The sequence below is a fragment of the Parus major genome, chromosome 4, assembly GCF_001522545.3.
Source record: "Parus major isolate Abel chromosome 4, Parus_major1.1, whole genome shotgun sequence".
Taxonomy (NCBI): Eukaryota; Metazoa; Chordata; class Aves; order Passeriformes; family Paridae; genus Parus; species Parus major.
In genome coordinates, this window is record NC_031771.1 from 63,389,256 (window position 1) to 63,416,683 (window position 27,428).

General features: G+C 40.2%; 1 protein-coding gene across 1 annotated transcript; it reads left to right on the forward strand.

Annotated features, from left to right (window-relative positions):
- On the forward strand, positions 1-25,314 carry RMND5A (required for meiotic nuclear division 5 homolog A). Its single transcript, XM_015623930.1, has 9 exons — positions 1-254; positions 4,772-4,914; positions 11,131-11,265; positions 11,434-11,534; positions 16,195-16,361; positions 17,048-17,213; positions 19,778-19,880; positions 21,929-22,083; positions 23,579-25,314. Exons 1-9 carry the CDS (start codon positions 113-115, stop codon positions 23,640-23,642), a joined length of 1,176 nt encoding a protein of 391 aa, XP_015479416.1. The 5' UTR covers positions 1-112; the 3' UTR covers positions 23,643-25,314.
- The last annotated feature ends 2,114 nt before the right edge of the window (positions 25,315-27,428 follow it).

Here is a 27,428-nt window from a genome sequence, read left to right on the forward strand (position 1 = left end):
CGGGGCCGCCCGAGGGCCGGGGCTGGCGGGGGGCCCGGGCGGCGCGGGGGGCCCGGCCGCGGGGCAGCAGGAGGAGCAGGACGAGGAGGAGGAGGAGCGCGGCCCGGGCGCGATGGACCAGTGCGTGACGGTGGAGCGGGAGCTGGAGAAGGTGCTGCAGAAGTTCTCGGGATACGGGCAGCTCTGCGAGCGCAGCCTGGAGGAGCTGATCCAGTACGCGGGAGGGCTGCGCAGGGAGATCCTGCAGACAGAGAGTACGTGGAGACCACCCCCGCGCCCCCCTCTGCCCAGGGGACGCGGCCCCGCTCCTCCCTCCAGGGAGGGAGAGCCCAAAATTTGGGGCGTTGTGGGCTTGACACCCCTCAAAACTTCGGGTTTTGTGGGCTGGGAACCTCCCCCTAAGGAGAGCCCTTGCTCCAGAGACCCCCCTCCCCACCCCGAGGGTTCTATGTTGGGGTTGGGCCGGGGGTCTTCCCCCTCGCCCCTCGGAGCTCTGGGGGCGTTGCTGAAGGGAACATTTAAAAGGTGGGAGCAGGGGAGGTTTACGTTGGATATCAGAAAAAGGTTTTTCACCCAGAGAGTGGATGGGCACTGGGACAGGCTCCCCAGGGAAGTGGTCACAGTATTAAGACTGACAGAGTTCAAGAGGTGTTGGGACAATGCTCTCAGGCCCATGGTGGGATTGTTGGGGTTGTCCTGTGCAGGGGCAGGAGCCGGACTCGATGGTTCTGGTGGGTCCCTTCCAAGTCAGCCTATTCCATGATTCTGTGACCAGTCCCGGCCCTCCCGGGCCTCTCCTGCCTCGTGTGTGCTGCTGGAGAGGTTCGTTTGTTCCTGGTCAGCAGGTCTGGCGTGACCCTGGCCAGTGTGTTCATAACCCTTTGTGCTGGGTTACAGAGGGGTTGGTCACCCCAGGGGAAATAGAGAGGAAATACGGCAGAGCTGACCTGTTTGCTTTTCCCCCTCCACTCCCCGCCCCCATTTCTTTTCTTTTTTTGTCTCTCTTTTCCTGCGTCCCTGAGTTGTGTTCCTTTGCTGTGGCTGGGTTTGGCGGTGTTCAGGGTAAAGCCGCGCTTAGCAGGAGGTAAACAAACCTTGTCTCTGTGTCACAGCTGATGCTGGGCACTTGTGAGGGCTGTAAACACGGGGCGATTAAACCTTGCGAAATCCCGGAGATGGAGGTAGTGCCGTGTTTATTGAAGTGGGAGGGAGTGGAGAGGCAGCTGAAGTGATTTACCCAAGGCCATGCAGGAAGCGAGTGGTGGCTCAGGGATTAAAAATAGGAACTTGCAGGCTTCTAAGACCGAATTTAAGAGCAGCTGTGCTGCTGCTCCGTTGTTTTTGTTTAGTTGGACAGAAACATCTTTGCCGTGGTCCTGTGGTGCAAAGCTCACTCAGGAGTATGGATAATTCCAGGAACACAAGCATGAGTATGCTGGAGCTGCTCTGTGTGTACCCAGAAGTTTCTATAGAGTGCAAACATGGAATTCCAATTGTGAGGCATTTATTTGGGATGAAATAAGGCTTGGTCTTTCTGGCATTGTTTTGAACTGTGTTTCAGTGACTGTTATTTGTGCTGTATGAAATAGTCCGGGCGTTGAGGACAGTCGTTAAAAATCTATGTCTTCACAAACTGAGGTGCTGACCTTGCCTGGAGAGCTGTGTGTGTGACCCTCTTACTGGTGTTGGTCTTTGTTGGGCTGTGAAGGTTTGACTGTGACATTCCTGTTGCAGCTCCAGAGCTTTTACTCTCTTTGTAATGATTCCTTCAGGATCCTCATTGGGTTTTCCATCCAAGCTTGGATTAGCAGTTTTTTGCACTGTACAGTGAAGGCCTTCGACATAATTTCAGCACTTACCAAAGGATGCTGTCCCAGAGAGCACATCCCAAATTGAGCTTTCTTTTAGTAAGTGGTCTAGAATGAAGCCAATACATTGTTTGTGCACCCTCAGACATCTGGGGACTCTTCAATTTTGGCATTTGAGAATGAGTTGGATTCATAGGGGCCAGAATTCATACTATTTTCTTTTTTCTTTAACATGTTATTTGTAACTTTCTAAAAAGATCAGGTATTTTCAGCTTTTATACACTGTCTTGAGGTTTTTTGAAAATTGATGGAATTGAAAGCAGCCAGATGTCTTAATGTGGAAATCTAATTCAGGGCTATGAACTGCAGAAACAGGCTCCTGGATGTAATTTCAAAGGAAAAAAGAAAGAGAAATGAAAGCCCTCACTGCTGAAGAAGAGGTTAGGACAAGATCTGAGGGCAGAGATGTATGAAAAGACCTTAAATAGCAGTGGATAAAAAAGGAAGTGGGTGGAGAAAAAGAAGCTGTTAGAAACTGCTTTAACCTCTAAACTGGTTTTCTGCTTCCCCCCTCACACAGTGTATTAAAATGTCTTGAGCTGATTTCATGTTAAAGCCTAAGGGCAGACCAACCCTATGCTCAGGCCTGTGATTGGGAAGACAAAGTTTGTTTTTCTTCTCTGTTCCCTTAATAAATCTGTCTTTCTGGAGTAGCCAAGGATTGCATATTCTTGGATGGTATAAGTGTGTCTGGCTGACTAAACTTGGCATTGGACTGTGTGCTCAGTGTTTGTGGGCCAATATATTTAATTTCTTTTTTTTAATTGTGTCTGTGCACACACATGACAAGCTGTCTCTGTCCTGTGAACCCTGAATTACCAGGAGGAATGGCTGCAGACTTTCTCCTGCTGATTTAGTGCAAGTAGCTCACAGTTTGATTGGAGCTGAAAGAGAGGGGTGCAGAGGGGAAACCTTCTACAGCTCAGATGGCTTTTCCTCTGTAGACATTTTCATTGCTTTTCTGCAGTTGGGTTTCTGCTACAGTGTCAGGGGCCAATAATTCACTGCTTTGCTTGGGGTAAAAACAGGCACCCATGTGAATTGTTTGGATTTTAGCTTAATGGCTTTCAGAAAGTGCACTTTAGCCTTTGTGTTTGTTGGGGAATGAGTATTTCCATTTTGCTTGTTGCATAATCTCTGGCCAGTCATTTTGCCATGGCAAAATTTATGAAACATTTAAAGATGCTTCATATTATTTTAAGTGTTTGTCATAAAAAATTAAATAGCAACTAAGAAATAATGATTATTCTTGAAATAATTTGGGGAGATGACCATTTTCAGATAGTTAAGTGGAATTTTTTGTTTTAATTTGGGATGTATAGAATCACTGAAGTGACTCCTCACTTTTACACAATTACTCCTCAGTCATCTTCTAGAAAAAAACACAGAGCCCCATCAGCCTTTTGCCCAGGAGATGATCCTTGGCTTCATGGGACTGAAGGGAGAAAAAAGCATAGTAAAGCTTATTTTTGTTCTTAAAACACATGTTTGCTGGAAAGAATGATGTTGAAACTTCCCCAGCTGGGGCTTGTGGGGCTGGACAGGAGCTGTTTGCTGGTCAGAGGGGAGGTGGCTCAGTGTGTGACAGTGTCAGCAGCAGCGTTCAGAGGGTGCAAGAGGGAAGGTGCATAGAAAAAGTGGCTGTGAAAGTATTATCCACTCCCTATGATTGCAGTTTTTCTCTGGATACCCTTTGCTCTCTCCTGAAACTGGGCTCTTAACTCAGTGCTAAAGCAAAGATGTGTTAAAATATGAAATCAAAAAGGAACAGACTTAAAAAGCGAACGCGTTTTCCATAAAATCTTTCTTCTAAAGATTTATTTAAATACCTCTAAAGAGGTATTTTGGTGTTTTTGTTTTTTTATCTGAAGTCTTTGGGTCTGGAATATTAGGGAGACATTTCTGAGCTGCTTTCCCACTTAAATTAGTCTTCCCATACAGTGGAAGGTTGCTAAGTCTGTGTCCCTAAAGGAAAAATTCTTCATCTAAAATGAACTTTGAGAGAGACCTTCAGAGGTAAGACTGGAAGGGAGATTTTTTTGTGTTTTTAAATCAAAAGCAGGAAGAAAGGACTGGAGTAAAGCACCAAAAAATGTTTTGGTTTTTTTTTTTCCTGACTCAAGCTTCTGAGTGATGTTTGAATCAAGGCACAAATGGTATAAGCTATGAAGTGCTGTGATGTGGTCAGGGGCCTGTAAGCCTTTCCTGTTTATCTTCTTGACAGAGTGGGTCATACAGCAGTGAACTTGTTGGACATCAGCTAAGAAATGTCACTGTTTCTAGAGAATAAATTTCATAACAAGGTCCCCAGATCTTCCATGGACTTTTCTTGTCCATTGAGGGGAATTGGAGACTGTTCAGAACTACTGCCACAAGTCAGGAAGCAGAATTTTCCCACAGCTCAAACACTGAGTCCAGTAGCAGTGGGTGGCTTGTGGGGCTAGAATTAACTGGGCCATCATTAGTCCACATTTTGCTTGCACCCTGCTGAAGTTAAACATGTTCTCATGTACCTTTAGGGACTATCTAAAAGAAAACTGATCCTGTAGTAGCTTCAGTATCTTTCTATTATGTCCTTAGAGATTTGTGAACTGAGTGTTACTGTGACATGTTTGTTCATCTGCTGTGACTGAGACACATGAGACCTATACATTAAATTTTTAAACTGTTGAACTTGTTCAATGTTATTGTGCACCCGACTGGATTCCTAATTCCATGGGGGTTTTCATAGAGATGGATTCCTGTACATCTGCCTTCAGTTCAGCTGATCTTGCTTTGCAAATACTTTCTAGATTGCATTTCTTTAATACCACTTTTTGTCTGCTTATGTTGTTGCATATTAAGAGATTTAATACTACCATTTGTTTGTAACAAAGTTGGTAATTTTCCTCTCTTTTATCTAGATCAAGATGGGGACTTGTCTGGGACGATTTCACTTGTTATGACGCAGTGTTGTAAAAGAATAAAAGACACAGTCCAAAAACTGGCCTCGGATCACAAAGACATTCACAGCAGTGTATCCCGAGTTGGAAAAGCCATTGATAAGGTATTAATTTTGTGCTTTGTCTGCATTATCACATTATAATACACATCTGATGTGTTCTCTGCTTCCCAAAATTTAGCTTTTTGCTACAGTTAATCTGAATTAAGTATTCTCTCAGCTGCAGAAGCAAAGGCAAGCCAATGGGCAGCAAGGTACTTGCTGTCAGAACTTACTGCAGACAGCCTATTCCTTCTGGGACAGCTCAGATCTCCTAATTTCTTACAGACCATACCCCTGTAGATACTACAGGATGTAGAAATGTTTTGTGTGTTAACCAATTTAGCTAAATCTTTTCTTCAGCATCTGTGTCAGTAAGAAATACTGTTGGTTTTTATATCTGTATATATATATATTTTTAGTTGCCAGTAGCAGGTAACTCTGACATGCCATTTTGCAGTGTAAGTGGCTGCCCCATCCCTGGAAGTGTTCAAGGTGACTTCGAGTAATCTGGTCCAATGGGAAGACCCTGCCCGAGGCTGAGGGTTGGAGCAAAGTGTCTTTAAGATCCAACCTAAAACATTTGATGATTCTGTAAGACCAGAGAATTTTTAAAGAAAGATATTTTGTACCTCTTACAGGGATGTTACTGGTTTTGGGAAGTTAATTTTATAGCGGTGCTCTTAATGAGTAATAGAGGAGATTGATCATTTCACAGGCTCTGTGTCTCAATGATAAGATAGGGCAGCTTGTCTTTGGTGCTTTACATATGAGACATCTGAATTCCAGGTTCAGCAGTAACTGGGATATTTTTGTACCTATTATTGTAGGTATATAGGTATATATAGGTATATATAGGTATATATATGTAGGTATTATAATATTTTTGTACCTATTATTGTAGGTAAATATTAACAGTTCTTTGAAATGATACTGAAATGGTGCTACATGTATACTTTCAGGCCATGCTTTTCTCCCTCTCTGTTCTCTTATATAAAAGTAGTTCTGTGTGCAGGGAGTCTGATGTTTGCTGTTATGGAAAATGTGACTCCGACAGGGTCTAAACATTTGTTCAGTACACAGCACTGATTTATTCTTTGGGAATTCCATTTAAACTTTGGCAGTAATGATAATCTGCTAAAGCATAATGTAACAATAATGTGATGAAGAAACAAAGTACATAATGCTGCTTTATTAGACTGAATGTCCACGAAACTTATATTTTTTGTTTATGTCTGACTGACCATTGTGGAGAGTTCAAACTTTGTACTAATAGCTTTAATCCACACGTCACTTTATCCAAAGCTTAAGGATGCATCTGTCTCAAATCCTTGCTGCTGTATCTAAACCAATTAACTAGAGTAAAATTCCATCCTTATTACCAGCTTGAAGCCTGAAATAAATCTGTGTAATCTTGTCCTAAGTTTTTAAACTTTCCAATTCTGCATTAGCAAGTTGACTTTGTGCAAACACACTTCCAGGTTTAGCCATACTTTTTTTATTTAAATCCTCTGAGGTAGAACAGCCCTAGGTTGTATGGAGAAGGGTGTAAGTGTTCAGTGGAAATAGGTGATGGTATTTCTTGTAAGCCAAAGAAAATGCTTGTGAGCATAATGAAGCTTAGGCTTGAGTCTAATCTCCAAATTGCTGTTTCAGTTGTCATGGGAATAATTTTTCCAGTGTTCTGTCCTGCTGTTTTAAGTTTATGTAGTGTTTTAAATTAAAAAGTAATTGATGTAAATAAAAGCATTTTTTAAATTTCAAATATGCTGCTTGGTAAAAATAGTAGAAAGAATCCCATTAATCTGCTCTGTTCCTGTTGAGTGTCAGAAGGGCTTTTTCAGTGAGGTCTTCTAAAATGAGCTCAACTGGCTGTGTGCAGTGTGCTTGTTCCTCTGTATTTTCAATCCCACTTATTGTCTGTGGTGTTTGCATTAAAAAATTAAAAGCAGTGGGAACTGCACAAGTCCCCAGTTCTGCTTGTAACAAAGGATGTCATTCTATGATGTTCAGAGCACAAATTAGGATTGTCTCCTTAAATATGTCCTTGGTGGATTTTTTTTTGATTAATTTTCACCAACTGTAGTATCTTAAGAGGCCTACTTTAAAATATACCCCAAAGTCTGTGCCTTTTTGTCAGATGACTATGTGTAATGTTTAAATCCAGGTGAAATTCAGCATTTCCCGAACTGTAACATTTGAAGCAAATCTTCCATATGTACTTAATGAAATTTCCCTGTGCTGCTGGAAAATACACTTGGAACCTGCCAGCAAAGTCTCTGTTGGCACCAGAGTCCCACACTGGAATTGCCCTCTCCTATCCCTTCACAATAATATACTTATCTTAAACCAATAGAAGTAATTAAGTGTAATTGATGTAGTGCATTGATTGTCAATGCATTCTGGTCAAAATACTGCTGCTTCCAAAATAAGAGTCATTAGAATTTAAGGAAGCACAGCCCTTGCCTTGATACATGAGACTGGAGTTTTGTTTCTGTCACATGTAAGTCCTCACTTATATTACAGACAGATTAACATCTCCAAAATACTGCTTATGGTCTTACTAACTCTGTGTGCTCAGGCACAGATAAATGGCCTGGTTTGAGATTGGGAAACATGCTAATACTGGTACCCATTTCATGTGACACAGCCAAATGGTAGCTGCTGTTGCATGTAGAATCAATAGACTTCCTATTTAGCAAGCTTGGATTGTGAAAGAACCTGCTGTATTTTCTGCCAGTGGCAATTTCAGGTTAAATTTCTTTTTTTTTCCTGTATTGGGGCTATATAGGGTTATACCTACATAAAAAGTTTAGTATGGTCAGTTTTTAAGATACTTGTGAACTTGAATGTGCCCTAGACTTGTCTGCCTGCAGTTCACTCTGAGAACAGAAACTCTTAGAGCAAAAATTCGGCGTCAAACACATTGAAGTATGAAATGCCAGAGCTTTGTGTGTTGCTTGTAACGTTTATCTTAGAAGCTAAATCTTTTTTCATGGCAGTCCTACGTGGATTGCATGCTTCTGATCCACAAAAGGCTACCCTTTCTTCCAAAGAGCATTTTCTCCATTGAAAGGAAATGTTTGCATCCAGTTTTTTCTGTTTTGTACTGGCAATTTCTCTGCTTCCAGAACTCATCATATTGCTGCTGTTCAGCAAGTTGTTATCAGGTAGCTCGTTCATCAGAGTTCCTGTGAATCAATGGAATGATTTTAATTTATCTCAAAGCATGTTTGATGGGCTGGTGAATGTTTTCAGTCTAGGAGCAATCTGTCTGAGTGGTTAAATGCCTTCATTCAGGAAAGCAGATAGAGTAAAGGGTAGTTCCTTCCATTACCCCCCTGAATTTTATATCTGTTATAAGGCCAACATTTTAATCCAGTCTTTGTTTTGGGAAAGCAAACTTTTGCCTAAGTTGGTGTTTGTTTCATGTAAGAACTTCTATATGAACATACTAAAAACCTTTACTGAACATCACTTAATTGTGTTGCTGTGAAGAATGGGGCCACATAAATACAGACTCTTTTCAAGTTAAGCTTTATATTATTTGTAAACTGATTGAACAGAGAAGATAAATGTTTTATTTGTATTTTGGGTAAGAATTCAGAAGGAAGGAATGCACAAAGTAGTCTCAACTGGGTAACTGAGGAATAAAACTGTCCTTAATCATAATTTTTCTTCTCCTGTTGTTGTGAATTCGTTAAAAAGTCCATCTTGTGTTTCTGAGCATCTTGGAGTCACCACATTCTAGTAATTATTGTTAATGTGCTGTATATTGTATCATTGGTGTTTTTAGCACATAATACTGTACATTTTGGCTCTAGGCTTGTTAATTAAGCTTTTTAAAAGATATGTTCCTCACGAATACTAGCTAACAAATAGATTATTTTGTGTTGTTCAGGTTTTAAGCTTTCTGATGTTTTTAACTTACAGAAATTCTTTTAACTTTTGAAATCTTATTAAACCCCACGTGCTGTCAGTTAGCATACTGTTAGCATTTGTGAAACAAAACCGAGGGTTATAGTCACTAGCAGATCCTGCGTGCATGACAGTTGTGAAATACATAAGCCAAAGGCAAGTGATAATTTTTTCTGACATGTGACAGTCACTCACTGTAATCTGTGCAGTCAGTTCCTGAAGCTCCTCGGGACCCAGAGGAGGCAGAGCTGTAGAATCCCACACAGAATACAAACCTCGGAATTGTTAAAAATTATTGGAATAAGAACCTGGTCGAGACTGGGTAGGTCAAAGAATGACTGAGGTCCTGAGGTTGAATGATGGAACTTGATAACTTTTATGTGACTTTAAAAGATCTAATGGGGTTTTGTAAAGATTCACAAGGCCGGTAGGTTTGCTGTTCCAGAAGAAAATGAGCATTTTGTGAGAGCACTAAGGTAATGAGTTCCACCATCTCTGCCCCCAAGCAGTGAGAATGATGTGATAATGTTTGAGGCATAGGTGCAGCTTTACTGGTTGGTAACTGTCCAGAAGGATCAGTTTCTGCTTTGGGGGTTGTATCATTGCTAGGACTTGGAATTGCATGAAAAATAACTTACAGTCGGTTATTTTTAGATTAATGACAATCTCCACTCTGGAAGCTAGGTGACAAAAACAAGCTTGTGCATTGTGAATCCTGTCTCAAATCCTTTAGTGCTTTGTTAATGGATTTGTGTTACCTACTGGTGATGCTTGTACACTGAGACCTGAGTCAGTGATGGTGGTGAACCTTTAAGGAGTCAAATGGTTGGCACAAATAAGAACAAAATAATTATTTAGTCTTCGAGATGCTTAAGTTTTTCAAGGTACAGCTTAGAGGTGAGCAGCATGACAAGGAGCTTACAGGTTAAGACACTCAAGTGAAAATGTTATTAAATGTGAGACATGAATCAATGGCAATAATTTAAATGCTCACCTTGCTTCACCATCTCAGACAAATGGAAAAGTCATTTTGGTAGACTAAGGTTAATGTTTTATTGAAAGTTTGCTGAGAGCCCTGAAGGAAGCTGTGGCTTTGGAGCTGTGTGTGCAGGGATGAAAGGGCTGCCCCTTTTTCATGATGACACAGAGCAGCGTCAAAGGGGATATGGAGGTGCTGATGAAGGAAATTAGTAAGTGGTGAGTAACAGGAAGGTGCAGTGTGAAGCTGAGCTGTGCATGGGGAGATAGCTAGTACCAGCTGGGTGTTATTTGCCCTGCCTGCTGGGACAGAAGCCTGCATTTGTGTGAGGCTGGTATTCCCATGTTGTGCAGGATCCTCACAGAGCCACAGCTGAAGCACTGCTATTTTCACTGAACTTCTGATTTCTGACGCTCCTTCTTGGGAGAGAGCTGTAGTCATCAGATCAGGCATCAAGCAATGCACTGACTTCTAGACTCTTTATTATGCAAGAGGCTTGTTTTGAGCAGTGGGTGAGGATTTTTATTAAAATTGACCTGCTTGCGCTGATCATAAAACACGTTAGAAGTTAAAAATCCTGATTTATATATTGGATTAGAATAAATGTTACTCTCCTGCTGCCAAGAGGCAAAGTGCCAAGCATTGCCAAGTGTTACCGAGGAGTCAGTGTGACAATATCTTTAGTTATTCCTGGAATATGTCCACAGGCCACTGGCCTAAAAATACGTGGCACTGGGATCATCTGGGGTAGATCTAAAAAGATCTCTTGGACCTTCAAAGCTCATCCTGTTGTTGGGATGTTGGGGTCATCAGAGATCTGAATTTCATTGTTTGGGTGTGGGAAGAAGTGACTTCTTTGCTTCTTCAGCATTCTTCACCCTGCCAGATATGTAAAAATTCCTTGAGTTAAACTTGTAATTTGGTGTGTTGTACAAACAGCAGAGTTTATTGATGACTCTGAGATGCATTGATGACTCTGTCTTGATTCTAGTGTAGGTGATTTTGTTTTCTGTTCTCTAAACATTTTCCCTTTTCATGTATGCCATTTCTACTGATACTTCCGTCAGAAATGCATCATGGGCTCGAAACTCCTTTATTAGTTAACTAGATTTATAACTTTCTTGCTAGACTTGTAATTTGTTGGTGTGATTCCTTGTAGTGAATAATATTCAGACTTGAAACGAGCAAGCTAAAAGGTTTCTCCTTCCTACACAGGAGGTAACGAAGGAAGCTGACTTATTTATTTCACTTTGGAGATAATTGAGGGCCAACTGAGTAACAGGCAGAAAGCATCAGGGTGGAGACACAGGTGTCCTGCATAATTAAAGAAAAATGATGTGGTGTAATTTGTTCCAGCCTATTAACTGTTAATTTGTGTGTTTCAGAATTTTGACTCGGACATCAGCAGCGTGGGGATAGATGGGTGCTGGCAGGCTGACAGCCAGAGGATCCTCAATGAGGTGATGGTGGAGCACTTCTTCCGGCAGGGAATGCTGGATGTAGCCGAGGAGCTTTGTCAGGTAACCACAAGTGTGGGTGTTGAAGGTTAAGGGTTATCCACTGAGGAAAATAAAGCTTTGTCTTAGCTTCCTCATTTCAACTCAGTTTAAGCTGAATATTTAAACTGTCAGATAACCCATTGTTTTCCATACTTTAACTAAAAAGTGCCTTGTTTTTTTTCTTTTCAGGAATCTGGTCTATCAATAGATCAAAGTCAAAAAGAACCATTTGTGGAATTAAATCGAATATTGGAAGCATTAAAAGTTAGAGTTTTGAGACCTGCACTAGAGTGAGTCTACTTATTTCTTTTCCTCACTTTTTTTAAAAAATGCTTTTAACAGTTCCATAGTTTTTCCCTTTTAATACTCTCTTTAGTATATTCTGATGTGTCCCTGCTTGTCCTTTGAGAGGGTTAGTTACTGAATGGATCTTTCCTTTTCCATCCCCTCTGTGTCACTCCCCATGGGAAGTGATTAACTAAGGGTCTCTTTCTTAGATTAAGGATTCACTTAATCACTTTGGTACTGCTTTAAGGAAGAAACATCACTTGGAGGAAAAGTTGTTAGCCAATGATGGTGACCTTCTGCTGGATCATTAGTGAACCCAATTTTAAGAGGTTCCATTGTGAAGAATACCAGGACTTAATAAAGGTGTTGGGTACCGTGAAGTCTTTGGGGTGAGCAGAACTTGACTTGGGATCAAAGTTCTCACTTGTCCTCCAGTCACCCTCCCTTTCCAGACAAGGGATCAGAGGGTGGGAAGAGCCTGGGGCTGACGGTGGCACTTGTTAATGAGATTCTCATTGACAGAATAATAAGAAACCCCCTCATCCTGTTTTCTTTTAAACTTTTCTAAGCTTATGTTGGTCTCGAAAGTATGAAAAAAAATCAAAACACAGAAACCAACCAACCAAACAAAACAACCTAGTGAACTTTGAAGGGGCCTTCTAAAAATAAAATCCACAGTGAAACCAAAACAAATTCAAAATTTGTCTTTCATTCCAGAGCATAAATCATATACTTGAGATAGAATTATTTGCATTTTTCAGTTCAATACATTTTCATATTAACAATGTTGTATTTTCCCTTTTACATGAAACAACATGGGTGTGTCAGTTGAGCACTTACTGGCAGCTGAACTAAGTGCAGGGGCACTCTGATATTCAAACCCTGGTGTTCATCGACTAAATCCTGGGTAATGCCTCTGGGTCATGCAAAGTTTGACCTAAATAGTTGGTCTTTGAGTCTAGGTACATAGGTGGAAAGCTAGGGTGGTTTATTGCTATTGAATTGGCTAATTGAAGGGAAGCAACATTGATATTACAACTGAAACAAGATTTACTGTCAGCTACACCACATACATCTTGTAGTTCAAATAATAACAGAACTGTTGTGAAGGATAATCCCTGAGGAACTGTAACTTGCATTATGACTGTTCCCTTGAAATCTCTAAATTCATTTCAGCTGCAGTTTGCAGTGCTTTAGGCCTTATTCATTGCTACTGAGTTGTATCATGTAGTTTCTGCAATGTGTTAAATATTTTTCAAACAAAGGAGAAGGCATGGTCGTCCCTCAAAGGAATTCTTATTTTCCAGCTGAATGGGCAGACAATAGGGTGTATTGTCAGCACAGTTTGTGTGTTGGTCTCCCCCCTCCCTGTCTTATTTCTGTGTATAATGTTTATTCTGTTTAAACTAGACAGTGCAAAAGCTGTCTGCCTCTCTTGGCTGCTGCTGGGCACAGAGGGGTCTTATTTGTAGTGGTGCTGCTGATGTAAAAACTGTGGCTCTTGGGGAGGGTGATCAACATGTGACAAAATGTCATGGTTTGAATTCTCTGGTTGAGGAGGTAACCAATGCATTAACTGCCCAGTTGTCCCACAGATCTGCTGATGCTTGTGAAGGTATTTCTCTTTTATTTCCTGGCAGACACAAGTGTTCAGGAGGAGGGATAGAAACACTGCTGTGTGAATGGCCTCCATATGACAGAGAGAAAGTAGCATTGTGCTCCTTGGGCTAAAATTGGCATCGGTGAATAAAGCTTCAGCATCAAGCAGCCCCATTGCAGAGTCAGGCTGCTGAGTGGTGTTGAAGTAAAGTGTCACACAAGGATGATTAATTACAGTCTCCTGAACCAGGAAGTGGAGTATAGCAGGTTTTATCCATGCAAAATTGTGAAAAGCTGGGATTAAAAGGCAGCCAGTCTTTCTAGCTCTGCCAGCACTCTCTGCTTGTGCTCAACTTCACTCAGTGTTGGAAACAAAACAAACACAGGTGGCTCCTGGTCGCTGCAGTGGGAAGGGAGTTGTCAGATTAATGACTTTCCAAAAAGACTTTCAAAGTCCTGCTGAGGTGATGGAAATTAGTACTTGTGTCTCAAAAAAACAAAAAGCCCTAACTGTATTTGTTGTCCAGGTTTTCTTTCTAATACAAATTTCAACACTTAAAAATACAACCTTTCAGATTTAAATAGAATTTGACTGACCCTAACTTTTTTGTTTTCCCTTGTGGGGTATGAAAGTTGACTTTTGTAGCGGCGTAGTCTGGCCTTGCACTCTGAGCTGTGTAATCTCTGTATGCCTGCAAGATCCCAGTAATTTCCAGTGACTTTTCTCACTGGAAATTTCATCACTAGTTTGGTGATGGGAAGGAAAATCTAGTTATTTTTCAGGGTGTATTCTGGCCCTTCAGAGCCTAAGTTGGGCCTCCGTGTGAGGTCCTGGTGGAAAGGACTTGGAGGTTCAATTTGGGTGTACTTTGGAAAAGAGATACTCTGTTCTCTTCTGCCTGTAAACAGTAAGTTGCACAGGTCCTGGTATTTGCTGGGTCACTGGGGGAATGATTTAAACGTAATTTAATCTTTAGTAGGCTTTGTTAAATTCATTTTAACATCTAAATCCATGTGGGAGCTGAATAGAGTCCTGTGTACCCATGGTTTGCAAAGTATAGTGTAAACTTCAAAAAAAATTCAGATGGGTTTGAGTCTCAGAAGTGAAAGCACTGACTGTCATTTTGAGAAGAGGTACAAAGACAGGTGATGTGATTACTAATAATTTTGGGCAGCTGTAGAGAATATGTGGGTTGAGTGCTTTAAACCTCCCTTGCTGGTTTTTTGTTTTTCTGTTGGAAATAGGAACAGCATGTCCCAGACAGAGCACCTCAGGCCTTGCCTCTGTGGTTGCTTTCTTTTGATACAAATCTGTGCTGCCACTCAAAGACCTAAGAATGGAAAGCCTGCCTAAAAGCTAATTTGGAAAAATATACTTGACCCCAGCAAGATGAAGTACTCTGTCATGTGGGTGCAAATATTGGCAGGGAGAGGATGGAGGCTGTTTAGATACTACAGGGATTAATATCTCATTGATTGACTAGTGTCCTAGTTTAGGGGGACAACTAGTTGTAATGTTTATTTATAATACATTTTTGTTCTTCATCTGCTTCTTAGTCTGTGGTTGTTAACTTCAGGCTCATGTTTTTGTAGCTGGGCTTGAACTTCATTGTCATAATATCCTGTTTAAACTGTACACACTGATGATAAAAATACAATTAAAACTCCCGGCCCCCACCCCAACTTAGGAAACCACCCTAAAACCCACTCACCACCCATGGATAGTGAGTGTGCTCTTCACTCCTTCCTGGTGGAGATTCAGGAAGATCTGAAACTGCCTGAAATTTGGGACAGTAGGGCTTGTTCTTAGTTCAAAGGCTCCATTTTTCACTGTTTCCTACTGAAAGGTTACTGTGTCTTTACAAAGCCTTGCCAGTGAAGTCAGACTCCTGATACTTCCACCACAACAAATTGAAAGTGGATACTTGCTCATTAATGCTGCATCCTAATGCAGAAGGCTGACTTGCTTTGAAAGCCTTCCCAATACAGTAAGAATGCTTAATTTTCTCATTTTAGTATTGATTGAAAAGAAGCCTCACATACTCTGGGTTTTTTTTAAGGAGCACAGACTTCCTCACTTCCTTGCTAAAAAGTGAAAAGCTTTTTGCTTAATAGGGCCCCCACAGTGAAAATAGTAGAACTAATTAACACTAATGAGAAACAGATGTACTGGAGAACATTGAAACTTGAGGTTCTTAAGAGAACGATTGGATTGATTTAGGCCTGACTAAATGGAATTAAAAAAAAAAGGCACCAAAAAAACCTTCCAAAAAAACCAAGAAAGGGATTGATAAATTCTAAATGATAAAGAAAAACTTGTATAAAATGCTTTGCAAATTTCAGTTCATTTTACTCAATGTATGTTAAAGAATTTTTTTGTGTTATTTAGGAGCCAAACATTAGTGTTGTCATGGTGAATGAGACACAGAAAATGAGAAATATTTTTATTGTCCAAGTTGAAAATAACACAGAAAGCAAAGTTTAAACAGGGTGAAGTATGATATTTAAACTGATCTCCCTTCCCCCACTGTGAGATCTTGATAATGTCTGTTTTTGAGGTCCCAGAGATGCAGTTCCCCTCTCCAGGGTAACAGATGCACACACACAAATATAGTGGCTTGAACAACGTGTTTGGTGAATGTGGACACTGGAAAATGTTCTTGGTCAAACTTCTTGACATGCAGCTGAAGAGCTGTCAGTAATTGTTAAGATTCAGAGTGCTATTAATTGAAATACAATAGACTTGAGCTATTTCTGCCTTACATTGTGCCTAATTTAGTCTTGTCTTTCAGCCAGTGAATGTTGGATTTTGCAATGCTTAACCTCCACAGCAACACCAGAATTAACATTGTCCACATTTTGTGCACCCTGTGTAGCTCCATTACTTGTAAAGGGCCTTGCCATTTTCTGTGCTCTGTAGAGGCTCTCAGAAGTTCAGGGAACAGTCACACTTTCCTTGAAATAGATGGTAGATAATAGATAATTGCAATGATTTCATGTGGTGTGGGCTGACACTTAATTACTCTGGTGTCACATCCCATTGTACCTCCTCGCTTCTTCCAGGTGGGCGGTATCCAACAGAGAGATGCTCATGGCACAGAACAGTTCGTTGGAATTTAAACTGCACAGGTTATATTTCATTAGTTTATTGATGGGTGGAACAGCAAATCAAAGAGAAGCACTTCAGTATGCGAAAAACTTCCAGCCGTTTGCTCTAAATCATCAGAAAGGTAAATTTTTGGTCACTGTAAGGGGATTTAAAGCACTGGGATATGGTACCTTGTAGTAAAACATAAATCATGTTCCAAGTATGTTTTACTCCATTATTTTCAGTTTGTTAAAGGCTTCTTCTTTTTGGATTTATCATGTATAACCCAAATCCTTACAATTAGAATTACCTTTTTTTTTTCTTTTTTAAGAGGGGCTGAAAAATAATATCTGAATGTTTGCACATTTGCTTAAATTTAAGGTTTTTGACTCTTTAAATAAAATGGAGATTACATCTAGAATAGGCCTGCTGCCAGAGTAAAGTGCTAAAAATGCAGAGGAATGTTCTTGGAATAGTCATCTGCTATTTTCTGCTGCGTGGGGTAATACAAAGAGAAATTAAACTTTTGAAAAATGGAGAACATGTGAGTTAAATGAGCCATCTCAAGCTGAATCCAACAAAGCCTATTTTTTAGGGTATTGTGTGTGTCAGAAAGCTCACAAAAAAGTAAACCTGCTAGAAGCAAATTCCCAGGCTGCACACCCTGGCAACTCCCTAGCCAAAAAAGTATCAGGAGTGGAGCTCTTCTGGCTGTCATGGTTCTAATTGTTTTTTGTGGAGGTGAGGATGTTTTCCATGTGAAAGCTACAGCTGGAGACAGAACCTTCTGTTTGTTGTACAAACTCTGCTGTTCCTGGTCCCTCCCAGATATCCAGGTTCTGATGGGCAGCCTGGTGTACCTGCGGCAGGGCATCGAGAACTCCCCGTACGTTCACCTGTTGGATGCAAACCAGTGGGCTGACATCTGTGACATCTTCACAAGGGATGCATGTGCTCTCCTGGGCCTCTCAGTTGAATCTCCTCTCAGTGTTAGGTATGCTACTTTTCTCTTGCTTTTGAGACCAGGTACTTTGTGGTTTGGTTCCTGTTTCTTTTTGAGGACAAAAGAAATGACTTCTGAGTAGTCTCATCTAGCTTGCATTAAATACAAGATCTGCAAAGATTAAAAACCAGAGGTTCCTGTGTGCTAGGCTTTACCCTGTACCACTACAAAGCTCAAGAGGAAGCATTCCTGGATGGAATTTATATTCCATAGTTTAGACATAACTGTGAAAGATGAGGATGGCAATCAGCCAGTTATTCCCACAACAAATGTGTGACAACTGTCCCTGCTGTTAAACTGAAAAATAACGCTGAAAATGTGGCCGTAATTCTATCAGCATTTGATAATTTTGGTTTTTAATCCACACATTACTGGTCTTCTTCTTAGAAGAATACTTAACAGTTATGTTGTGTTTCAGCTGCTAAAATTTCCAAATTGTCTCCTGGGCCTCTTTTGCAAAGAAGAAAGAGGCACTTTTAAGCTCAGTAGCTAATCTGACAAAATGGAAATCTGTTGGAGGCTGTTGGAAATATGAAGAAAACCCAACTTAATCTCCTTCTAGCTTCTTTGAAGATAAAACAGATTAGCTGCTATTTAGCCTTTGCATGTCAATTCCCCCAGTATACTCCCCGATGTTCTCATTTTCATTTCAGATGTTAAGTAAAAAATAAATAATATGTATCTTTCTGGGCTGGATTTGGTACTTAGCAGAAGCTTCACTGCTTCCTCTTTTTTTTGTTTGTTTTGGCTTTATTTTTTCTTTTTACTATTTCCATTCACTATTGTTAGACTTCTGTACTTAGTTTAGAGCTCTTACGTTGTTAAGCCTTCTGCTTTTCCTCTCTGTGCCTCAATCACAAAATACAACAGAAACAGCAAAGGGAGCACTTCCGACTAATTGTTTTTCTACAATAAGCTTCCAAGTTTGTTTGAGTGTTTTATAGGTATTTAGAGCTTAAATCTCTGGGTTTTTACTTTCATCTTCCTCTTGTTTCATTCAAATAGCCAGCAGTCCTTTAGATTTTCATTGTTCATGCACTGATGCTGCAATGCAGTTTTCAGAGCAAATGGTCAAGAGATTTTTTGTGAAGTGGAAAATCCCTGTTACTGATATTTGGAGTGGTTGGACACTTGCTTTGCTCCTGGTGTGGAATTGATTGTGCTGAAATTTGTTTACTGTATAGGTGGTATCAATGGTCTTGTCATAAACAAGACTGTTACAAACTTGTGTGACCTTGGAGTGCTGCAGATCCTTTAGGAATTAAATAAGCTTGAAGTCCCTGATGTAAAATATTTTGCTTCCTAGAACATGAATAGTGGGCACTTTTTTAATGCTGATTGGCTTCTCCAATATTTATCTAATCCTGTAAAGGATAACTCATGGTCTGAGTTATTATGTGGAGACAGTGGAAGAACTCCTGTGTTATGGAGGTTGTGGTTTGGGGTCTTGAAGGACTACAGGAATTTGAATTTACTATTTACTTGAGTTTTTATATTCTGAAAGGACTCTTCAAAGATGTTTTTATACAAATACTATATGTTAGACTTTTCACAGGGTTAACACAAGTTACACTTAGGGCTGCATTAAGAAATTAAGTGTAAGGGTTAAAATGGCCAGTTGGAGGTGAGAGATAAAATTATACATATATGTATATATTAATGTATATATATGTATGTATATATATTTTAGCTTAGGCAAGAGATCCACAGGTTTCAGGTAGAGGAAAGGCATGGCTTATGTAGACAGTAAAACTTGCACAAATAGTAAAATAATCTGCCAGACAAACAGAGCAGGCTGATAGCAAGGTCAAATCATGTTGCTGATGATTTCCAGTATTGTCATTAGACTTTAATCCATCAAATCACCTGTTAATTTGTGGAAGCTGTGTCACACATTCTTTCATAGAATACAGAAGTATTTCCAAATACTAATGTTAAGAATGTTAAGTTCTGATAATGGGTAAATCCCAGAGGAGGCTGAACTGTTTGTTGGAACACAGACTTCAGGTAGTTTCATACTGCTGTTTCTGTCACAGGCCCTGGTGTCCTTCCTTTCCTTACCTACCTGCTTTTTCTACCTTTCTTTTATTGGTTTAAGGTGAAGGTGGAAAGACACGTTTCTTTACATGGTAATTACATGTAATTAAAGGATTATGGGGTGTGTGTATGTGTGGGTTACATGGGAACTCTTAGGCTGCACGTACTCCACCACAGCTGAGGGCAAGCTCCTGTATAAACTAATGTGATGTATTTCTCCTGTACAGCTCAAAGTAGGTGGTAGAAGAAATCAATTAATTACAAATCTCAGGAGAGGGATTAACTGTTGTTTTCTGTCTAGAATGTAGTACCTGAGGGCCCCAGCCTAAAATACGTGGATATCTGATAATCTTCGCCAAAACCCTTGCTTGTCTGTACTTCTAAACTCCCTCTAAGTAAAACAAGATGTAAATTAAAAAATACCAAAACCTTGTGTCCCAGTTAACCTTTAAAATAGAAATGTGAAAAGTGTTGGTTTCCTAACATGCACCTTTTCTGAACGTGTCCTTTTTCTGCAGTTTTTCGGCAGGTTGTGTAGCATTACCAGCTCTAATCAATATCAAGGCAGTTATTGAGCAAAGGCAGTGCACAGGGGTTTGGAACCAGAAGGACGAACTCCCGGTGAGTGGGTGCTGAGCTATCCCTGGGGCAGATTTCTAGTGGCAAATGCTGTTTTCAGGTTTCTTTTGTGCTGCATGTTATGGGATGTTTTACATAGCCACCACCTCCAGCAGCTCTGGGGCTTGGGGCTCTTTGCTGCATAGGCCCTGGGGCTCACAGACACCCCCACACAGCTAGACACTGACCCAACCAGCCACACAGGCTGCCCCAGACACTGCACTGCCCTCAGCAGCTCCCACACAGAACTCACCTAAAACATAAGTACAGACAGCCAAGATCTCTTTCTTCTCCTTGGCTGGAAATGATTGACATTTGCCAGTGAAAGCACAAACTCCAGATTCACAGGCAAGCACATGCTTGTGGATCCCAAATTACAGCATGGCCCTCCTAACCATTGTCCAGCTGTTCTTCCGCAGTCTCCTTCCCCTGCACTTTCCTCCTACAGTTAATATAGTTCTATTGACCCCCTCTCCTCAGAGACCCTTGGGTTTAGATTTGTATCTGTTCCAAAGTCTGGGTTTGGTTGCAGTTTCTTGATGACCTGTCATGGTTGTTTCTTGTTATTATCTCTATTATTTCTGTCCATCAGATTTGTACCTCTCAGTTTTGTTTGTTGCTCCCCCTTTCACTTGTCTGCTTTTGCATTGAAAAGGTCTTTGATAAATGACCTTAAAGAAACTGATGCTCTCACCATCCACTTACCCAGAGATGTTTCTGTATAACTGGAAAGAAAATGGATCCCACAGAGGAACACTCACTTCCACTTGCAAGGCTTGAGCTCAGTCCAGGGCTTGCTTTGCACTGGCTCTTTATCAGGCAGACAGGAGATGAAAGAATTAGTGCTGCATCTGGGGACACAGGAATTGGGATCCAGTGCATTATGCTTCCAGCACATCTCATTTATATCAGTTGAATTGAAGTTCAGTTGTTATGAAACCCCAGTTTCCCTTTATAGCTCTTACCGAGTGTGAGCAGCTCTCCAGTGACCTGCTCCTGATTTGGAAAGAAAACTTATTTAGTGCAAACTGGGCATGAACTGAGTTAGCCTCTTCAATTGCAGCTGGAAGAGATTCATTTATAGAGTAAGGATGAGTATTGAGTTTTCTCCCAGCTGTGTTTTCTGTAATGCTGAGAGTGTAACCTCCAAGTGTGACAGATTCCTGCCTTGCTGTCCAGCCAGGAATGGATTCCTAGGGAGCATTTGGAAAAAGATTGCTGTCTGATGCAAATCAGTTAATAATACATGTTTGTCTCCTGGCATTTTCTAAACTGAAGGGTCTCTGGTGTGTTCTGCTAAGGCAGTATGGGGCTGGGAACCCTTATTTTCATTGTGCAAAGACAGATTAAGTACCAGATTAAGACATCAAAAGGTCACATTGTCAGGTTTTGTTGAAGGTTAAACCTTTGAAACAGAGGACTGGTCAGAGCCAGGTGCTTTAGGTACACAGGGTGTGATTTTTGCAGTTCTTAGTTACTAAAGTCACAGACCTGTTCTTCTCTGTTATATGTCCCTTTATGAAATAATTTTGTCCTCATGGCAAGAGTTGTGCTGCACATATCTTGTGTTGGTACTGAAAATAAGTGCTTGTGATACACTTTTTTATTTATGTGACACAAAGGTGTTGGTAGAGCCTTTTAAGAATCTGTAGAACATGAATATAATCAATACAAGGGTTTTTCTCTTTTTTTTTTAATTTCCCCCTAAAATGAAATCTGTAAATTTTTAATTTCCCAGCCAATGATTTCCAGAAAGTCTTGATGGGTCACCAGCTCAGTTTTCCTGCTAGGGCATAGATCTGCAACACAATTTGCACTTGTCCCTTGGCAGAATATGCTGTGTTGTTGTTACTCTCCATCCCCAATAAATAACCATTTTAAGATCACAATTAAGTATTTATGTCCAGCAAATTGTCAGGCATCCACACAATGGATTTTGTTGCTTTCACAGCTGAATTGTGAAAGCTATTAAGTAAGGACCATGACCTAAAGGGATATTATCTGGAAATGTAATTTCCCAAGATAAATTTTTATGTTAATTTCTTCCACAGATTGAAGTAGACCTCGGTAAAAAGTGCTGGTATCATTCAATATTTGCCTGTCCCATCCTTCGTCAGCAAACAACAGATAATAATCCACCTATGAAATTAGTCTGTGGTCATATTATATCCAGAGATGCTTTGAATAAAATGTTTAATGGCAGCAAGTAAGTACCATTCTTTTATCTCTAACAACATACAGACAAGGACACATCTTAAGTCTAGAATGTTGTGTTTTGGGAAAACTGAGTCCATAATTAGGTGGTTGGTGGAAGCTTGTTAATCGTGGAGAATGGCTTGAAAGCTGGGTAAGCTGGGTTGATGCACTGGAGAAAAGCATAATAAACCCTCTGATGTTGAAAGTGAGCTTGTATGAAGGAATGCAGTGAGCAGAGTAATTTTTCACATTGTAACCACCATTGTGTTGTCTTAAATTCAATCTGGAAGGTTTTACACACACAGTTTTTCCTTGGGAGCAAGGTTAGTAATGCATGAAAAATCTCTTGAAAAATAAAATTAAACCTCTGAGGGAAATATGGCTTAGTAATTGAGCAAGGAGGGGAAATGTAACTGTGGAAAAACTCCTCCTTAGATATCTGTGGGGTGCTTCAGGCTTTTGGGGCACAGGAAATGGGAGAGAGAAATCTATAGAGATTTTTTTTGAGGAAGAACAGTGGTTATTTGGAATGAATATATACAGCTTCTGTGGAGGCTGTCAGCTTAATTTAGAGCTGTAAGTCATTCTGGGAAATCCAGTGTGAAAATAAGTGAGGCTATGAATGAAAATGTCAAGTGATGTTTGCATTCTGTGCTCTGTTAGAAAAGCCTTAAGGGATGCCTTTGTGGGTGACTTTAGCCATTTTAAGCAGTAAATGTGCTACTACATCATTCCTGTCCCTGATAACTCATTCCTAGTGCTTTCATTGATCAGTTTTACTGGCAGCACAGTTCTGACAATATTAACTCTGGAGGGCTGGGGGGAGAAGGTAAAATGCCCAAATATAGGAGATGGGGGACAAAAAGGATCAATACTTGAGAAAAGAATCAATTTCTTTGAAAAGAAGAAATATTGTAAGTTGGTGGATTGTATGAATGGAGACCTCAACAGGGAGACCAGGTTGACCCTTCAGTCATAACCTGCAGGAGCTGACCTAAGTGGGTTGGAAAATCACAGCATTTTGGGAGACAGACACTAAAATGAACTCGATATTGAGGAAGCCACAGTGAAAGCTGCTAACTGATTTAAAATTTCTGCAAGATCAGGCTGGATGGGGCTCCAGGCAACCTGGTCTAGTGGAAAGTGTCCCTGCCCATGGCAGTGAGGTTGGAATGAGATGGTCCTTAAGGTCCCTTCCAACCCAAACCATTCTGTGATTCTAAAATGGAACAAGCAAATCCAGAACCAGAAATAGTAACTACAGAGAAGTTGCTCTTTATGATAATCTAGTAATTCAGGGGTTTGTGGGTGAAGGGTGGGAGACTATAACTAGAAGGAAAAGCATGGTAAGTTCTCTCTCAGCTAAACCTGACTTCTAATGGAGCCAAGTAAAATTTTGTGGCTTAAGAGTGCAGTTGTTTCCTGCTACAGGGGGAAAACTCAGTACCTTTAATGCTCTGTTGTCACACATTGCCCTAATTCTAACACATTGTCTTTGTCCCCAGATTAAAATGCCCCTATTGTCCAATGGAACAGAGCCCTGGAGATGCCAAACAGATATTTTTCTGAAGAAAAGTTTCATTATGCAGTTTGTAAGTGACACTCTGGATTTCAGGTGCATTTCAGGAGAATTAAAACACACTTGTTCCCTTTTATGCAGCAGACTGAGGACTCCTATGTTTGTATAAGCTAATGCTACAGAAACTTTGCCAACATTTAGTATATACATACCAAGTGGAAATGCTACAGAAATATTATTACCATAGGGCTTTACTATACTCTTGGTCTCCATACCTGATCAAGTTACTACACCAGCAGCTGTCATTCAATGCAGGTTTTTGTACTTAATTATATGGTGAATTTTTACTTTTTAAAAGCAGAAATTGATCACCCCCATTTGTTTAATATTCTTCCTGCTATTATTCTATCATTTTATTGATAACTGTCATCTTAGAGAATGTTTGTGGACAAAGTTTTATTTCCTGTAATGTGTACATAATTAAAGGTAAATACTTCAGAAAAAAAAAGTTTGATAAATTGAATAGTCGTTATAAAACTAATTTGTATTTTTTTCGCTGAAAATGCTGTGATATATTCTGAGTTTTTCTTTTAAACATTTTTTCAACTTTTACATAGAATTCAAAGTAAATGTGCATATATATAAAGTATATAAAATATATAGCCCCAAGGGGCTACCTGTTGAAATCCATCACTAATTTATAAGGGTGATGTGTGGCTAATCTACTACTGGGGCAGAGAGAGAATAGGAAATCCTGTTCCTCTGGTTTCATGATGGAAAAGTGTTTGTGTAAGAGACCATTCAATAAATTCTGAAGTGGAAATGCTTTTAGTTGATGACATTTGCTCTCTGGCCTTTGTAGTCATGTTCTTTGAACTTTGTATTCAGGATTAGGCTATAACTGTCATGTTGCTGTATAGTTTACTAGTCATTATAGTGTGCTATTTATAAACAGTTATCAAAACCAAATAAATTGTAGAAGTATTCATTGTTAAATGGGGGGAAAAGCATGTTCTGATGCAATCTACTGATCATGACTCTGCACTTGGCAGAACTGGGCCCTACATCATATATTAGGAGGTAGCAAGTTTTCTGTAGCTTGAGAACACTGCTTCTAGCCTTGTTTTTGTAGTAGAATATTACTGCCATTGCCACTTTCTCTGCTAAATTTGTCATATTGTTGACTAGGTAAATTTGTACTCATAAAGGAGACATAGATCATGGCAGTTAAATCTTTTTTAGTGTGCATATATTTGTATTTATTGCACTGTCCTATAGTAGGGCAAGCAGCCATAAGGCATGCAAAGCTACATGTAAAATTATATTTCTGTATTGTGTAGTTAAAAAACAACAACCAACCAACCCCAAGCTTGTCTGGTTGAACACTGGCACACTGGTTGAATGCACTAGCACAATGCACTACAGAGAAGACCGTCTTTGGGAAATCTACACCTTTTGAATTTGTCTGGAATTTGTACCTGACTGGAGAGACTGAGTTGGACTCTTATGGGATCAGTGACAATGGAAAACCTACAGAGACATTATAAAGTGAGGAGCGAGTCAAGGCACACAAATTTTAAATGTCAGATGTATTTGATACATGTGAAAAAATACAGGTGTGTGATTTTCTGCAAAATTTACATTGTATTCACACTGAGTTCCAAACAGCCGCGTTACCAAGTGGTAAAATCAACAATAAACGGGTGAGGATATTATTTTCCATGTAGGTTTCCTAGTCTTGCTGAAATTGCTTTTAATATTTTTTTCTGACTGGAATTGCTTAATGCTTTGAATCTATAAGAAAGGGCATATGAAGTAATTAAAAACCCAAAAAATGCAGCCAATAATAACAAACCCTCACACAACCAGCCTGAAGTATGAGTGCTGCCTCTTCCTCTGTTACATGATGGTATTTTAGCTCTGGTGTGAACACCAGTAAACATGGATAGCTTAGAGCCCAATGATGAAACAGTTATTAAATGGAAATTGGGTGCAAATTCACCTTGGTTATTAAATATCACCTTAACTAGTGCATCTTATGGATCCATAGATAATTCAAAAGCTCTTTTCACCAGATGATTCTTTCCCTGCCTGGACATTGACTTAAAAATCCTTGCTGCAGTTGTGCAGCTCCACCAACAGATGATGCTCATGGTTCAGTACTGTGAGCGTGCGTGCTCACCCCAACAGCAGGCTGTGCTGGGCATTTGGGAAGCAGTTCTGCAATTTGGTTGGCACAAATAATCCAGGTTGCCCTGTGAAGTGATGTGGGTTCTCTCCTGCTAGTGCCTGCTATGCTTCTGGTAACTGGAGAACATGCTTGCAGGGGAAAAGTGAATAAAACTGTGGTTTCCATACTTCAAGTATAATTGGCATCTGCTGTGTGTGCACTGTCCCTATCAAGGTGGGAATATCCACAGTAAAATAAGTGTTTGATTTTGAAGCTACAGTGATATCTGTCTCTATGACATTTTTGGAGCAGATTGTGAAGCCTTGAACTAGTCCCCAAAGTAGCCCTGTGTGTCCCAAGTGCCTTTCATGCTGCAGGAAGTGAAGATGCTCAGCATGTTTGTGTCTGTAACCAGATCACCGTGCCACTCCTTGGGCTGTGCTGGGCTGGCAGCTGGTGCTTCTCCCCTTTGCAAACTGTCAGAACAGTAGCTCTGAGCAAGTGTACCTGTTAGTGGGGTGGATGGGCATCAAGTCAAGAATTTTTTGACCATGCTCATATAAAGTTTAACTTAAGGGTCCTCTGAAGGTAATGGATGTTTATAAACTTGATTTTCATAGCAGAGGCTTGTTCATAGTGTCAGTTCAATCTCTGACAATAGACTTGAATTTTATTTTTGTGAATGCCTGAAATGGGAAATGTATTGCGATATGTTCTTGTGCTGACTTGTGTTACAAAGCATTATCAAAACTTCAAAAGAGTAGGAAAGGAAAGTAGCACATAGCCTTTTTAAACTTCAAAGGTATTGTACATTTTTGGTTGTCATTTCCAGAAAGTTCATGTCCTCATCTGCTGTTAGTACTCTGGATGTTTGCTCTCTGAAGGATTTTTTAATTAAGTCGTTTCCTGCTGTGACCTCAGCACTGCACATTGCAACTAGGCATGGACCAGCTAATAATCTTCCCTCCTAAAAGCAGTGTTCCTCTGTGGAAACACTATTGATTTCAGTCTCCTCTCTGTGAGGTTAATTAACGTGTGGAGAAGCTGAAGTGGATGCTGTATGTTACCAGTAATGAGTCAGAGCTTCTGATCTGTGTTAGCTTAGACGTGTATCCATCCTGTTGCTTTCAATCTTTCTTCTTGACACTTTACAGGATGGCTGTTGCTGAAATTCAAAGTTGAAGTTACTTATCTCTTGGAGCCAACTTGCCAAGTTAAAGGCAGTAAGTTTGGGTTAGATTTTCCTTGCAAGGTTTGTTTGCTCACTGCAAGATACAGTTTTTCTTTCTGTGCTTATCACTTCAGAGGTTGATTTGTCTCTTGGCCAGGGAGGGATAACATGGTCCTTAATCTATCCCAGCCCTTACTCCTTTCCTTTTGTGAATAGCAGGGACTGAAGTACAGGGAAAGAAGCTTTTGGAATTAGAGATTAAAAATAATAGTTTGGCAGCAGTGATTTATAGTGAGTAAAGCTGCAATGTGGTGGTATATCACTACTCTGAATTTAATTCAAGGCTTAATATGTAAAAAAGAAGAGTGGTTTACAAAAATGTACATACGTGAGATGAGTGATTTAATCTTTATGACTTCAAGTTTGCATTAAATTAGCAGCCCTGTAGAGAAATAGAGGAACTGGAGCTGTTGACAGCCTCCTGTAAGCTCTTAC

Coding starts and splice junctions, on each gene's coding strand:
- RMND5A (XM_015623930.1), top strand. CDS start 113: ATGGACCAGTGCGTGACGGTGGAGCGGGAGCTGGAGAAGGTGCTGCAG. Junction 4,915..11,130: donor TTGGAAAAGCCATTGATAAG/GTATTAATTTTG, acceptor TGTGTGTTTCAG/AATTTTGACTCGGACATCAG. Junction 17,214..19,777: donor GAATCTCCTCTCAGTGTTAG/GTATGCTACTTT, acceptor CTTTTTCTGCAG/TTTTTCGGCAGGTTGTGTAG.